A 17193-nucleotide genomic window follows, 5' to 3' on the forward strand; every position below is an offset into this window, starting at 1 on the left:
AAGGCATACTAGCGCTTCTACATCTTTTCACATGACTGAAAAATCCCCACCACTTGTCATTCAAAGCAGATTAAGTCTGGTTTGTACACCCCACTACTATGGGAAAATGACCAGGTGAAGAGTTTTGTGTCTTAATGATTATTTACCTGGTTTATGGCAAAAAGTTCCTTTCATTGCATGCTGGTAACAAAGAATTGTTAAATGGGTAACAAGACCTGAATGACCCATAATAAAATTGCAGCAAAAGGTAGGCAAGAAAGAACAGATGCTGTCTGTCCTGCCTCAAGAGGCCTAATTTATTTGTACATGTAACTAACATAATGACCTCTCAAGATTAAATATTGAAAAAGAGAAAGCCATTTATGAGACTGTTTCTCTCAGAAAGTGTTCAGACTAAAACCACAAGATGCCTGCTTTTTTCTAAGGAGATAAATAGCCCTAATCCCAACCATTTGTCTTTTTGCTAAAGACATCTTCACAATTCAATAGATAAAACTACAACAATGTTTTCTTTTCTCATCTGGAACTTAATAGCCTATTTATAGTTTATAAATGATCTTGGGTGGTGAAACTGTGTGTTTGCCATTACACTAAATGTAGGTAGGTACTGTGAACTACACGGGTCTTCCCTGGTGGCAGGTGGCAGCAATTTTCTTGATAGCACAAGTCCCTGCTTCAGAATAGATCCCCCAAGCCTTCCTCAAGCACATTTTGTACTTTTGCTTCTCAGTTTCACTAAAATACACTTATATTTCTCATAACAGTCAGACCCACATTTGAGCCCACCTCTTCCCTGCTGGTGCCCTACAGATAACAGCACCACAGCTGATGGCTTAGTCCAGCAGTTGAGGGTAGAAGTGGCCCATTTCTCAGGACACACATGGCATCCACTGAGCTCAGTGCAGGGCATGGGCAGTGTCTGCCTCAACTCAAACCAGGAACCAGCCATGCCTCGCACAGTTTTTGCTACCTGTGTCCTTTGGCTTACAGCTATTTCCAAGCCCTCTCCCCTCCCTACCCATGAACAGAGGGCACGCTATTTCCCCCTCCCTTCTTTAAAATGTCAAAAGCATAAAATGAGCAATGGAAACTACTTACGGTTTTCTAGGAGGGAGGATGTAATTTCTTCTCCCCAACAATACAAGAATTAAGAGACAGCTCCAGACTCCACCTTTCAGAAGCAGATTGCAAAAAATTAGTACCTACTTTCCAAACAAAGAAACCTACAAACATAATCCTGTTAGCTGACTGCTTGCCTAAGGGGTGACAGGAGACCCACAGCATGAGAATCAGGTCAACTGCCCAAGTTTTACATTACTGCACATCTGCCTCTGTATCTAGGAAAAACCACTACAGACAAGGGATGCTGCAGAGCAATCCTCAAGGAAGCTAAACAGAGACCACAGCGGCATCCTCAAGGACGTAAGCATTGCAGCTGGGCACTTACTGCTACACAAGTATCACCACCAGTTCTTGCCAATTACAATGAAGTCTCTCCAGACAAGGACTGAATCTCTATTTTCTCCACATACACAACTCCAGCTAGTCAGAATACTAATCACAACTAAGATCTGCATCCCAAATCATGACAAATATAATCTTCTGAGCTGATAATGCTCATCACACAAAATTTCAGTTCTGCTTCCTAACACAAGTTCTGTTATGACATCGTATACACACCACACAGCTTGCACGTATAAGGGTGCTTCAAAAAAACCCAACTAACTAAAACCTACCATTTTTTAACTGGATCTTCTGCACTCAAACTTTGAGACGAGTTTCCAATTAGAATGCATCTGCAATAAAGTAAAACCAAACATTAGAACTCCATTAGCAACAGCATGTCACTATTTTTATCTTTTAGCTTGTCATCCTGTTCAGCAGCCTGTCCTTACTTTAAAAAGACGAGACTGAATCATCTAGCTGTACTGACTGCCAAACAGTCCTCCTCTCTGCCCAGAAAGCAGCCCTGACACACTTCAATAATCTTGAATGCTTAATGTAATGCATAAAATGTTACTAACAGCCTTTCTGGAATCAACTAGCCCTGCTCATACAAGCTCATATAAACCAACAGTGTATGTCCAGTTTAGCAGACTGAAAATATCTAAGTGTTGTATTTATGGGAGAGAACTCAAGGAAAAAAAAAAAAAGCAGGAATAATATATAAGTTAAATAGAATTTAAATTCAATTAGTTTTCTGCAAAATAAATCTGACCTTTTAGGCTATTTTTGCAGTACCTCAAATTTTTAAGACTGTTTCTGAACAATTTTTAAGGTCAGATTAGAATCCAGGTATGCCAAATAAAACCAATACACAATCATAGGAGCCTCAGCCCATGCACAAAATTTATTGTGTGCTACCGTTTATAAAATACTTGAATAGTTCATAACATGCATAAAATTTCCAACTCAGGGGTATGTACAGATTGTATTTTATGAGGGGGAAACCAAACCAAAAAACCAAAAGCAAACAAAAAACAACAAAACAAAACAAAAACAACGCACCAAAAAATAAAAAGGGGGTGGGGGGAGAGATGAACTTTAGTGACATAAGTTTCAAGTTGTGTTCCAGGGGATGAGAAGGACATGTAGCAAATGTCAAAAATGTATAACAAAGTACAGTGGCAATCAGTACAGTCCATTATTTGTGAACAAATTAGCATAGGGCTTCAATTTTTATTTTAACCAAGCAGTCCTGTAGATACCAAAGTACATGCAGTCTCGAGTTTACACTTTCACTAATGCCTTAGCAGTCGAACAGAGCTTACGCGCCGCTTTGCCTAAACAAAAAGTATGCCCAATACAGTTTTCAGTTTCCTTTACAGACTTAAAAATAATAAAAAGCTTGCAGCTATGCAGCCCAGTGATTATTAACTAGTTATGCAACCGTAATACTCACAATAAACTAAAAGTACCCATAACATCTAGGTAACCTATAGATGTGTATCATAGGTCTATATATTAAATATTTGCAAAATGAAAACATGCATACACAAAATACAATGCCAAGCTTTACAGACTTGATATGATCAAAATTTACTTAAACAATGTACAAACTTCAATTAAAAGTACCTTAAAATTAACATTTTCATATTTTTCTTACTTTTAAAATTAGTATATATAATTTTTTATTTTTTTTTTTAAATTCAAGGTGAGGAAAAGTCTTGAAAAAGCTGGGCAAAAAAGTTTCTAAATTAAATATTTTTTTTTTTCCTTTTTTTAAATCTGTGTTCAAGTAATAAACATTCCTACATAGAAATATTCTGGTAAGCTGTAACTAAAAAATACAGTGAATACAATATAGAATTAGCAACATCTAAGGAGTAAACCTGAGGTCAGCATTTTATAGAATGACCAACTGAGATTGGTTTTTTTGGGCATTTTTTGTCTGCCTATTTAAAATACAGTTTTTGCAGCCTCAGATATTTAAGACCATTCTAATCTATCATTTTAAAGACATTTCATGAGACCAATGTCCATTAATAAATAGCTCTTAGGGTTGTATTTGAAAATCTGATTTTAAAAAAACAAACAAACTACCTCTACTGAAAGAAAAATCCCATTTGTAAACTTAAAAAGTGTTGACAACGATAAGCGTAAGATGCTAGTCTAGATGTGCTTTAGTGATAACAGCCCAATTCTTTCCCCAGATCTCTTCTGAATCTTCAGCAGCCAAGTGATGGAATTCACGTTAATAGGTGAGGCAGGGTCCCAGGAGGTTGGGTCACCATGTAAAGAGAGGGGCTGTTGTCTCAAAAGCATGACGGTCTTTCTTCAGTGGGATCAAGTCAGATGGTTTTCCACCCCATATTAAGTAGTCACTTCAAGCGATCCCCCTGGCTATTTCATCTGTTGTCACATCAAAAAGCAGTAATCTAGGAATTCTCAGGCAAGACATGAGTGAGTAAACTGGAAGCTGACGTGGTCACTGTGCATTGTTGTTGCCAGTTCCGTTGTTTCCATTGGCATTTGTTGTGTTTATAGTATTAATACCATCTTGCTGAAGAGCATCTTTTCTTGGTGGCATTCTCTCATTGATCCTATCCAAACCTTTTGCTTCTTCAAAACTGCAGATTTTATGTTGCGGAGAGAATCCTCGTATTGCTTAACAAAATGCAAATTTGATATGTCAGTAACGGAAAAATACGTTGAAAGCATTAACTTTTCTAACAAATGATGTTTAAAAACAGGTAAGCAATCAGCCAATGAGACATGGCTCTGCATCTGCATTAGTAAAAGCTTCTCTAACCTGCTTTCCTGAAATATTCAACAGCAATTATGATTTCAGTTTCTAACAAAAAAACAAACTATGGCAAATATTCTGCAAGTAGAAATCAAAGGGTTTAAGCCCACTTGATTGCTTCTGCGTGTCCCTGGTGTGGCCAGCTATCAACACCAACTGCTTTTGCTGCCCAGTGCATCAGGCTTATCTTAACATCCCCCTTCTCTTCAGTGGAATGTCAGTAAGATCGAAACAGCACAGCAAGTGCAGTGCAGGCAAAGCAGCAAAGGGCTACAGAAGTAATCACAGATTTACATCCTGCATAAGCATCAATGGCCTGATCCTGCAGTTTTCATGCAGACAAAACTGCAGGATGTGGTTCACGTTCTGTGCTAATAACGTGGATGATGGAAATGAACACAACCACAATCACCGAGTTAGCACTGTGGTTAAACAATGGTGTCATTTAAATACAGATGTATTTAAAGTAAGTATAGAAAAAAGGTATAATTTTTGCTACAGATTATTTTAATGAATGAGGTCTGTAGGTGAATTTACACCTGAAAATGGTTGACCACATAAGACTGAAGTCTTTGGGATGAAAGTAATTATTTGGAGATTTAAGTACAGCTTTCCACTCACAACAACGGGACCTCTTCCACGTGTGTGTGAGAACAGAATATGGCACTTGTTTATATTTTTGGAGATCTGACTTCCTTAATTAAAAAACAAAGAATACAGTCATTAAATGGTGCTTTGCAACCAAAACTGAAAACACCCCAAAAGTAGCTCTCTCAACTGCTATGCTGTTTAATCATTCACTTCATTGAATACTGAACAAGAGGAAATTAAAGTTTCTTTGAAAAGGCTACAATCTAAAGTTGAATACTCTGAACACCCAGTAATTTGATGGTATTTTGCCCATTTCCACTAAGAATGGACATATATACAACTTATTTCAACAGAAGCACTGATAATCCAGGGAATTTAATATGCCTCATACTGTCAGGCTGGTCTATATACTAGAAATAAATTTGGTTAACATATTATAGTCAAAATCTACAGAAAAAAATTTACATTCACACTTCCTGTACTACCAGATTATGCTACTGCAAGCTTTAAAAATATATATTTAAAGCCATTAAAATAGATTTTATGAAAAAAAGCATGCATAAACAACCCTCCTTCCACATAGAACCACCCCCCGCAATCAAACAAAACCTTACAGTTGAATGTAAGGGGAAAAAAACAAACACAACACTAAACACTACCATTTTTAAAGACTTCAAGACAACACCATGTACTACAACATGCTATTATACAAAACCTACTGCATATTTTGTAAAAACAAACAAAAAGAAACTAAACCCCCCCCCCCCCCAAGATTTTACCTAAAATATTAATCATCATCCTAAAGCCAGGAATGAATGTTATATGTAAAAGGAATGAATCAATGCAGTTGATTCATCTCTGCTTGTGTAAGTTGAAAGTAAAACACACCCACACAGAGTACTTTTGAATTCCCTCCCAGACACCACAGATCTCTGCCAATGGCAAAGACTCTGATCATACCTTTTTCAGCCTCAATTGCCTCTACAGTGGCTGTACAGAAGTGAGCAGATGCATGCAAAATGAATGAGAAAGATGAAGAGTGTAATATCGCATAGCAGAAAAGGCAATGATCATTTTAATATAGTATGCTACGCCAGATTAGATCACAATTAGGTAAAATTATAATTAAGGTTGGGGGAGTGTGTGTGTCATTAATCTTGAGTGAAACGTCTCCTAACTTTAACCTAACATAATTAACAACTGTATATCAAAGCAACACTAATTACCCACTGTCATTAACTGACTATTTCTATATGCTTTTTGTTTTGAGTTTTTTGGTTGTTTGGGTTTGGTTTTTTCAAAGACAGCAATAAAAAGTTTCAACTGATGTTAAAGTTGTGGTATGGTTCTTATAAAAATACTGTATTTGAGAGTACTATTTCTGAAGCTTAAAATGCATTAGTGAGCTTCATTAAATTATCAGGAAGGATGCTATAAAAATAACACTAACAGTGTTCTAATAATAAGAAATTATGTTTCCCTTCATGCTTAGCTCCCTGAAGTTTAACTAGCACTTCCATTTCTCTCTGTGTATCTCTGAGAACTGAACTGTGAGATTTAAAACAGAAGACAAATCCAGCAAGTCATATTTACAAAGGTTTGTAGATTGTTCAGTTGAATCAACAAAAAAAGTCTACATCAGGAAGTAGTCTGGATTTAAGGTAGTCTTGGTGGGTGAATTAATGCGAGCATGAAGAAAAAATCTAGCTTGTAAGTTGTTTGTGGAGTTAAATAACCATGACACCTCCTGTAATTTCTTAGGTGTAAGAACTTTCTCAATTTATTTTAGCTCTGGAAGTCAAAGCTTTAACGTAAGATTATTAGGATACCAAAATAATTTTCTATTAGGGAAGACTTGCTAAAGAAACCACTTTGTAACTATGACCTAAACTATAGCTAAGTTTCAATAAGGGTAAACAATTTTATACTTCCCCTACTATGTGCCATGCTTCTAATACCATAATTTCAGAAATACTAACAAAAAATAGCATAGAGAGTGGTAAACCTACTCGTGTAGTGCCTGATATATTTTGTTAACAACAAAAATCCTAAGACTATTCAAGCAAATGTTGGGGAAACTAGCTGTATGGGAAAAGATGACATTAGATCAGAATAGAATTCTTTGAAGTGAATTAAGTTTGTGTCTTTTCATTTCCTATCCAACAGAAAACAGACACATTTAAGTTGCCTGCACTATATTGTTATGTGTCAATTTCCTACTCTATGCCTTAACCTTACAATTGCATAAAATTATTATTTCCATTGCAATACACTTAAAAAAACTTCAGATACTTGCATTAAGTGTTACTATAATAATGTGAAATATTTAAAGGTGATGCAGCATTTTAACTTTGATGTACTGCACATTGCAGAGTACCAAGCAACAAGTAAAAAAATCTCCTGCACTTAAATTTACAAAGAAAAAGGAATCTCAGAAACAAATAAAAAATTTCTATGATTATTTATGTTTAAGGGAAAGAAACTGTCTCAAATTGTAAAAATAAATTAGTTTAAGAGTTACTCTAGAAAGTCACCAAATACATACTTTCATACTATCAAAACTTCGCCATACAAATACAAAACCACCTCTTTCCACCATTTCCTGTTACCTGTGATGTCTTTGTTTTCAATCTTTTCCTGAAAAGATCATGAATACTGATTTGTCTCTGTAAATTATGTAGCTTGGTCACATATACAAATTTCAAAATTTACTCCTACTTCATTCTACTTATAGAACTATTCCAGAAAGACCTTGGAATATACATCACAGTTAAGAAAAGGTAATTTTCAACTTGACATAAAAGGACAAACTGACTGGAAAATACAAGCACATAAAAAAACCCAAACCACACTGTAAAGACCTGATTTGGAAAACAGTTTTGTTGGATTCTCTTTTGCAGGTGCATCTAAATTAAAACTATGTTCTTTGTAAACTCTGATAGCTCCCAAATTAATACTGTATCATACTAACATAAATAGGTAATCCTGAAACTTTTGCTCAGTAAATTCTTGAGAGCAAGTTTTAAGCAACGAGTTTCAATGGCATTTCCATCCCCAATTCCAGCTCTCCCTCTGCTTTACTTAGGAGACAAGGTATGGAAATTTTACCACCTTTCAACATAAAACCAAAAAAACTGTATTAGTGCCTCTCTAAACTAAGAGCAAGAGCAGCAGTGAAAGGTAAGTATTTGGCCAGCTTAACTGCTTTACATGGAAGCTCTTAGAAATTTTAATTTGGGCTTGTGTTTCATATTGTTGAATAAGACTTTGGATGTTTGCCTTTTTGGTTTTTTTTAAACATTGTTAACTCAATTTGGAAATAATTTTGTTGGATTCAGTCATGGCAGCATTAGGAAATGATACTTTAAAGAACAGCATTTAATATGTTTTTTAGTATTTCAACTATTGTAATGCAAAAGCAACATAAATAATGAAAAAAATAATTCTACACTAAGAATTAAAATAAATTAGAAACATACAAAGGCCACAAATTCCCCAGGTCTGTTTTCACCCTAGTACATTAAAGCTAAAAACCAACCCATAATTCTTGTTTCTTTTGGTTTTCAAAAATATATCCACATATTCCTGGAAAAACAAAAACATATATATTGCCTTCTTCCATAGTAGGTACTTTTGTACTTCATTCCAAAACTATGATTTTAACTGTCTTGTCTTTGTTTAACCCTTTAACTACAGTGAGAAATCATATTTCGCACTCAAGATGGTTCTGGTTTACAGTAAGAATCTGTGCAAGCCTAAAAGAGTTGTACGAAACTAATGTGTATGGTGTTCTACTCTGCACTGTTGGTGCCAGCAAGCTCCTCTCCTCTGAGAGTGACCAGTAGCTCACAAGAGATAGCTGGTGTGGCTGAGCAATTCCTGAAACAGCAGTGGTATTTGCCGAAATGCAGTGCAGAATATAGTATTGACATTACCAGTTATAATAGGCATATTGGCAAAAACTCCATCTGTATTGCCTTATTGGTGACTTATGTACATACATGTATATATATGTGTGTCTATAGATATACACATACATACCTACATATATGTATATATATTTGCCCTGATGAAAAACATTCAGCCCAGCTCTCTAGAGAAATGCAGATATACACTCCAATTTCTCATAGATTTTATAGCAACCGGCATGACTAGATCTTTTATCAATATGCCATTGAAAACCAAGCACTCGTAAGACTGAAACATGGAAAACCCATGAAATAACTAGTCAAGTTGGTGAATTTTCAAGCAAATAAAAGGATACAGCAAAAAAAAAAAAAGTCTGACATTAATGATGTTCTTTCATTTTCTCAAATCTATACTAATTATTGATAGTATACTTATCGATACAGTATAATATACTTCAAAATGTAGTTAAATGTTTGTAGTAAGAAATTCTACTATATGATCCAACACTGTATTTTTGGCAAAAATATAATTTCACTGATATCATAAGAGTTTAGAAATGTGTAAATTAGTCAAGTTTTATTTTATTTTTTTTGTTTACTTTTAGCTTTGCAACTGAGCACAATAATTTGAGAACTTCTACTTTTTTTAGACTGAAGCACAAAAATTCTTTTCAGCGAAAAGAAGGTATTGCAATTTCAGGAGAACTACCGGTTGGCATGAGTTACTTTGAGCAGTCAACGTGACTAAAACAAATGGGGTATATTAATGTAGTGCATCAAAGAATATTGCCATCTAAAGTTCTAGCCCTGAAAAACTCCCACACCCACAAAAATCCAACATGCATTTTGCAAACTTTCCCAAAGTCCCACATTTTCAGAAATGGAAGAGAGTCATAGGTTTTTATGTTAAAAAAATTTTCTAGTCAGTTTGATCCTCTCTGGTATTTGTAATGCAACATGGATAAAAATTTGTTAAATGAGTGAGAGGGATGCAGACTAACTTTTTTAAAGCATAATTATCTTATTAAACAACGAAAATTAAAATTAGAACATATGCTTTTGGAATAATTGGATGGATTAGGAAACGTACACCATTTCTTGTTATAGACATTCACAAAACAATCACATACACACACTGGACATATAAACTTACTTGTAGACATTATATGTCCACTGAAAAATGACTTAAGATGTGACACTCATGTTTCAGAGCTATTAAAAACCAGCTTTGATAGTTTAATACAAAATGGAGTGAAAGGCTTGGAAAACACTACGCAGAAAATTTTAAAGTAAATAAACAGCCTAAAATCACAAAATTAGAAAAGCAGCTACTCTTGGAAAATAGATTGTGTATATCACAATGTTTCAATAGTTAAATAATTCAATGGTCCCATGAAACAGTTTTTTATACTTTCTAGTAAATCCTGAAGATGGCCAATAAAAAGTCCTTGAATTATTACATTAAGAGCGCTGCTGAAACGAAGTCCAGTTTCAGGCTGGTATGTTTTAGTTATCCACCACTGTGAACACAAACATGGACTTCATTCTTTTAATACATTTGGTACAATCTCATACCATTCTCCCTAGGCCTAGTGAATCATTTATGGGCCGTCTAAAAAATATGATCCAATGATTCAACAAACTAAAAAAAAAGAAGAAAAACCTTTTACCAAATATTCAATGAGCCAGATTACAGGTATATTTTGTATAGAGTTCTTTTTATTTTCATGCAAAAAAAAAATATAGATGCACACTTAGTAACACCCTTTTATTTTGATTTATTTACAACTTTTAAATTCAATCCCATTATTCTCAGCTGATTTTATAACAATTACTGAATATTTTCCAAATACATTATTGTTCAAATTGCACAGACAATGTGCAGCAGCAAATGCAGCAAACCTCAAAAACAAGGTGCTACAACATTGCTTCTACATCAGGAGACAGACAAGCGTCTGGGATAGTGGTTTAATTTTAACACTTATACAGACATACATCTATACCTAGAGAGAGAGACAGACAGATCTAAGAAAGCAGCTACATCTGCAGAGGAAGGAAACAGCATGTTACAAGGACAATTCAGGGAGGTCAATTATACATAGAACATTTGACAAACAACATAGAGAACAAACTTTGGCATTAATTACCAGGGTACAAAACATAGCACATTTCAGTCTATCAATGGAGTGCAATATGGAACTCTGCAGCCTGTAGCTGTTTGTTCATATTAATATCAACAAGTATTTGACACTGTCAATGAAAATACTAACACATCTACAATAAAAGCACTTTAATGGAAAGCAGACAAGTAATGATGCAAAATTACGTTGCCATTTTTGTATTTGAAATGATCAATGCCTCAATACCAGATCTATAAGGTCACCCCACTTCAGGCATCTGGGCCACCTGAAAAGCTATAAACCAAGAAGCTCAGTCTGAGAAATGTGGCCTGCTGATTTGCCTTTTGTTTTATACCCTGGTTAAGTATCCATTTCACATTGCCTGATTAACACGTAACACTATGATTGTATCAGCCGCTAAGACAAGAACTGAAAAGCATAAGAAATTCCCTGCATGCATTATGTGTAGTGTTAGCGAAAGAGTGAGATGCGCCCCAGTCCATTTGAGGCACAGCAAGTTGCATAACATCATTACCACTTTGCAGGGTCTGTCGTCCTCCAGCCAACACTCCACTAGGTAACATTCCAGTGGGAGTCAAACCCTTGAGTGTCAGCACACTTTCACTCTCCTCCCTGGTGTGAAAACAAAACAGAACAAAAAAAACCCAAACAGTAGCAAAACCTTAAATATTCACTCATAATAACCTGTACTAAAGTAAAATAAGAGAGGGGGAGAGGAAGAACCTATTTCTGCTGTGCTTTATGCATGTCAAGACTTAATGTAAATTCAAATGCAAATAACTAGAAAGGGGAAAGTATTTCTATTCCATGTCAGCTTTCCCTCTGCCTAGGCGTTATCAACACTGATTACTTATCCATCAAATTCTAATTCTTATAAAACAATTCTAATTATTCACAGGCTCATTAACTTTGAAATTAGCACTGAATGCCTCATGAAGTACTGAACACACCTTAATGCCATAAACCAAGCCATAATTTTGTTCAAAGCATCTATGTTTGAGGAAATACCAAGCAAAAAAACCCTCCATATCTGAACAATCCTGGTCTGTGGAAAACTATACATTTTGTGCAAATGTGATTGTGAAATCTGCAGACAGGCACAAAAATTTGGTATTTTTTTAAAAGCTGAAAATAAACAAAAAACCTCTGAAATAAAAAAGTCTTGACAAATTTCTGGAACGTGTCCAGAGAAAGGCAACAATGTTGGTGAGGGATTTGGAACACAAACCCTATGAGGAGAGACTGAGGGAGCTGGGGTTGCTTAGCCTGGAGAAGAGGAGGCTCAGGGGAGACCTTATTGCTGTCTACAACTACCTTAAGGGAGGCTGTAGCCAGGTCGGGGCTGGTCTCATCTCCCAGGCAACCAGCACCAGCACAAGAGGACACAGTCTCAAGCTGTGCCAGGGGAGGTTTAGGCTGGAGGTTAGGAAGAAGTTCTACACAGAGAGAGTGATTGCCCATTGGAATGGGCTGCCCGGGGAGGTGGTGGAGTCACCATCATTGGAGGTGCTCAGGAGGAGACTTGACAGGGTGCTTGGTTGCATGGGTTAGTTGATTAGGTGGTGTTGGATGATAGGTTGGACACGATGATCTCGAAGGTGTCTTCCAACCTGGTCTATTCTATTTGCCAGAAATTTTCCAGGACATTCCTGGCTTCCTCCATTACATCCATTATCTCAATCTCTCCGTTTTCTTATTCTATTTTCAACACTCAGTTAACAGTTGGACAAAGAACTTGTAAACTGAAGATCATGTTCTCCAATTTCTTGAAACGTCTCAAAAATAGCTAAAAAGTCTTCTTTAACCAAAAATACCAACATCAGTGGAGTGCATTAATATGCCAAACAAGAATCTTAAGCACAATGATGTCCCTGAAAAATGTTTGGCATCCATTATCCTCAAACAAAAATGTTTTCCTCATATACATGAGAGGTTTTAGGAAGGCCAAAGTCATGCAAGTACCTGAGAACAGAGAAGACTCTTGCCATCTTGCCAATTGCACGAATCTTGTTTCTGATTATTTCTTTCCGTGCGGCAGCTGTACCTACTTTCAATGGGAGAAGAGAGAATCTCAAGCTCATGAGTATTTACAGGGTCACCACTTTAAAATGCATCAAATTCAACACAACCGTTTAAGTTATCTTCACAGGAGGCCAGCAGCCAAACACTTAAGAGCAAGGTTATAAATTATGGCTTTAGAATGCCATCAAACTCACCAACACCTCTTTGTTCACTAAACATCCACCAAAAAGATGTTCACAGTGATTTCCTAAAACTAGCAAGCATTACACTGCCATTACAGTGTAGTAAATATCATAATTCATTTGCCTTATTTTTACAATTGAAATTCTTCACTGACGTCTGTGTCTATGAAGATGTAGGCATGTAGGCCAGTACAGAAGCCAAAGAAATATTGAAGTCACCAAAAAAAAAAAACCAGGCATTGTTGCTAATTCTCACATAGCTGTATGAGAGAAGAAGAGCAGTCTGTTTGCTTGTTTTGATGTCAACTCTCCAGAACACACACCCGCAAAAAAGTCCCACAAAATAAAAGGCAAAACACCTGCAATGTTACCTCCCTTACCACCTGTGCCTATGCTCTGTATCAGCTTAGGCTTGCATCATTTACAGAAATTACAAATACCAAAGATCTGGAATAAAGACTGCATTCCACAGGGCAGAGACACCATTTGTAAGAGATAAAAGGCAACATTCTGAACAGAGCCTTGCAGTTTGGAAGGTGAGCCACCTTTGCTTGCCTCAACATAAAAACAGAAGCTCTTTTTTCAAACTCTCCACAGCAACAGGTGTTAGGTGTTACTTCTTTGTTTCAATGTTTTAAAAGTCATCCTTTCCCTTGTCTTCTCATCCTTTTGCTGAATCTTCAATTCTACTAAAACAGTAAAGGCAGATGAGGAGGTATCAAAACTAAAATCCTTACTTCTCCTCGGCTACTGGGGAAGGCGAAGATTAACCACACCAAGAGAAGGTTACTCAGTCATACTTTGAATTCAGCCACAGAGGACTAAAAGTGAACAAACTCAAACAGCTCTGATCTTTCATTATTCTTCAACCGTGGGATGAAGACACTCATTAAAAAGTTGCCAGTCTTCAAGAATGTAGAATAGAGGATCACAGAATTGGGCAGAGGAAAGCCACATATCCACAAATTTGCCTACTCACATTCAAAACAGGAAGCTGTGGAAGAAGCCTTTTTTCATGCCTGCTCACTAGTATTTAATTTCCACAACGAGTACACAGACTAGCAATCACCCTTCTTGAGCCACAGCTGAAAGAATATAAGGCCTTCTGTTGCACAGGAGTGGGAAGACTTCCCACCCCGAATACCAAACCAAACCAAATACAAAAGATAAGGCATATAAGGGCAAACAGGAACAATGGAATCACACAAGAAGGAAAAAGTTTAACAGTGACAAATTTAAAAGGGAGAAAGACAATCTTTGCATGAACACAAGGAAAGGATCCTGAAATATGACAAAGATGTGCCAATCCATTTAAACAAACAAAAAAAAAACAAACCAAACAACAGGAACTAGAGAGTAAAGATTTTTAGACAAGGAAACAAATTTAATGAGCTGAAAACATCAAATTCAAAACCAAAACAAAACCAAGTGAACAAAAAAACGCCAAACAAAACCCACAACCTAAAATTCAGAGGGTCCAGAAAAAAACTTTTGATAGGCTGAAACATTCAATTTTTACTGAAAATAATGCATATTAAACTTTAACTTTGAATTTTTAAAGTTCCAGAATATTTTCTTCCTCTCTTTGAACACTATTAAGTAACAGCTTGATGATCTGGGAAGAGAAGGGAACTCTATCACAGTTTTTTAAAAAGGCTAGGGCTAAATGAGTGTCCACCAATCTTTCCCTACTTAGCCACATATCTGAGGGCTAAACTCATACTGAGCTGTAACATGCAGGCTGGAAAGATTTTAGGCAGCGCTAGTGCCCATATCTCTGTTTGGTTTTAAGGGGATGGTTCTGATTGGCCTTTTTAAAAAAAAAACACCAAAAACCAGCAACAACAAACACATGATCCTTCGTTGCCCCAGCTACCCAGAGGAAACATAGCCAAGCCAAAAGGCCTAACATATTGCTACAGTCTGCAGCACTGCGCTAATGTCACCACTGAATCCTGGTTAGTTGAGAGAAGATACTAAGGTGGCCTCTGCTTGCACCCTAAATTCCAGGAGATATGACAAATAACTATGCCATTCCCCATTACCAAATGCCTATAGAAGAAACAGATTCTGAAACATTCTTACTATTACACTTCATAAATTCAAGTAACTTTTGGAAACATATCTATAGTTGTATTCCCAAGTAATAAAAGTATCTAGGGAACAGAAATATAAAACTAGACAGGTAAGTGGTGGAATTGCCAACAATGGAAGTGTTAAAAAACCCTTGCAGATATGGCATTTAGCGACATGGTTTAGTGGTGGACTTGGCATTGTCAGGTTAAGAGTAGGACTCAGTGATTTTGGAGGTCTTTTCCAACCTTTATGACTCTATGATTCCACTCTCTACATGCCAATAATTTATACAGGAGCAAACCTATTATTAGGTAAGCAATGGTCACAAGAGTTTCTCCACACAGAATACCCTGGGATTTCAAAAAAATAGGTTACAGACCATGAGTTTATGTTAGAAGGCTTCTTTTTAAGTTTTGGATCCAGCCATATAACACACAGTACATACAATCAAGAAACATCTTTTTGACACCTTAGTTGAAGGAAATTAAAAGTACTCTATGAGCGGGGGTTTGGAATATGGTATAAACACATTCCATGCACAACATTAAAAATTCACAATAAAAGTATTAAAGAGCAAGACAAATAACTGAATGCTCCCTACACATGCAGGACCAAAGATAAAATTGTAGAAATAGGTAAAAGAATGAAATTCTACCAAAAAAAAAAAAAAAGGAATGAAAGAAAGGACAAAATAAAAAATAAATTCATGCACAGAAAGACAGATGTCTTGGAATATGACTTCTACCAAACAAAATACACAAGTATTTATAAACATCCCATTCAAATGGGTAATAATAATAAAATGCTACATGTCTCTCAACAGAAAGGTATTTTCTGCATTAATACTTATACTGATCTATGAAGTCATATTTCAAAACAGTCCTACTCTGTCTGGTCTGTACCTTTTTTATTGCCATATATGAGTCGCTCTTCAGATGGAGAGTCCAGAAAAAAAGGAAGTGAACGATGAAGAAGAAGGTGAGTGAGACAAATAAAATAAAGATATTTAATTTGGCAGTGGCAGTAAAGAAAGAATGGAGAAGAAATGTGAAAAAATAAAATGGAAAATTGCAACACTTAAATATGCATTCAAAGAAGAAGTGGAATTGTTGAGTATATTTTACATTTGATGAAAAAAAGTGAAAGCTTGAAAATCAACACTTAAAAAAAACAAATCCATTCACACAGAAAGATAAAGCGTAGACAGTACCTAGGTGGCATTAAGAGATGCATCAAGCAAAGAAATTGTTAAAGGAAACAGAAGAATAAAATAATTCACATTAGGAAACTGCAACTATTGTACAAAAGACAGGGCATATGCAATCAACTGCTGACCACACTTACGCTAGACAACGCAAATCCTAACATTTCAGACAACCACCTAACCCTACCCAGCAGATGCTTGATGTAACTGCTTTAAGCTCAACTTAGTAGGACTACTTCAATGAAAACATAAATTAGCTGTTTCCAGGGTCATGTTTGAGACTATTTCTGATTTTTCACATTTCTGGCAACAATCTAAATGTCAGCAGTATTCAAAGTGGCTTATAACCAACACATTCCAATCTAACACACATGGCTGCTTAGCACAACACTGTTCCGCTACTGCATTTGAATACAGTAGTTATCAAACATTAAGAATGGGGTCATGTCTCTGGTATCTTTATAAATGATTCTCTAGCATTCCTCAAAAGCTGCTGACACTTTCCTTCCTCCTCCCCCACTGTCAAACAACCCAGCAAATCATTTCTGTTACTGGGTAAAAATGAAGCAAGTCTGACAAACTTTTAGGTGTGATATTAAGGACTACTTTAAAAAAAAAAATCAGAGTGTGATATGCTAAGTCTTCATGTTAATGTTGCTTCTTAATCACCATGCTACCAATGTCTCCTTAACATGCTACAGTATCACAGTTCAAAAGACAAAAAAGTGTTATAGTTCCTTACATAAATACATATTCTACAATTCAGTTTTTTAGCGTTTATGCTTTAAACTCAAATACCACAATTTACACTTATATTTCGTAC

At 36.0% G+C, this 17193-nt stretch overlaps 1 protein-coding gene across 9 annotated transcripts in view; it reads right to left on the reverse strand.

Moving 5' to 3' along the window:
• The window catches only part of PPP3CB (protein phosphatase 3 catalytic subunit beta), a 62732-nt gene that overhangs the window by 14509 nt on the left and 31030 nt on the right, over window positions 1–17193 (reverse strand). For 2 of the 9 annotated variants that reach the window (XR_010987503.1, XR_010987502.1), the window contains exons 11-15: window positions 16069–16095; window positions 12849–12933; window positions 11401–11498; window positions 1737–1796; window positions 1099–1171 (exon numbers count right to left, since the gene is read on the reverse strand). Coding sequence is in view for 7 of the 9 variants with exons in the window: in XM_068139794.1 (XP_067995895.1) it covers window positions 3929–4107; window positions 5798–5827; window positions 11401–11498; window positions 12849–12933; window positions 16069–16095 (419 nt within the window). In the remaining 2 variants the exon portion in view is untranslated. Of the gene's footprint in view, window positions 1–1098; window positions 1172–1736; window positions 1797–2324; window positions 4108–5797; window positions 5828–11400; window positions 11499–12848; window positions 12934–16068; window positions 16096–17193 lie in introns of those variants that run through there. The other 7 variants (XM_068139794.1, XM_068139800.1, XM_068139796.1 and 4 more) reach the window with 6 other exon arrangements.

The sequence above is a fragment of the Melanerpes formicivorus genome, unplaced genomic scaffold (assembly GCF_026170545.1).
Source record: "Melanerpes formicivorus ecotype bairdi unplaced genomic scaffold, bMelFor1.0.p_v2 SCAF_6, whole genome shotgun sequence".
Classification (NCBI taxonomy): Eukaryota; Metazoa; Chordata; class Aves; order Piciformes; family Picidae; genus Melanerpes; species Melanerpes formicivorus.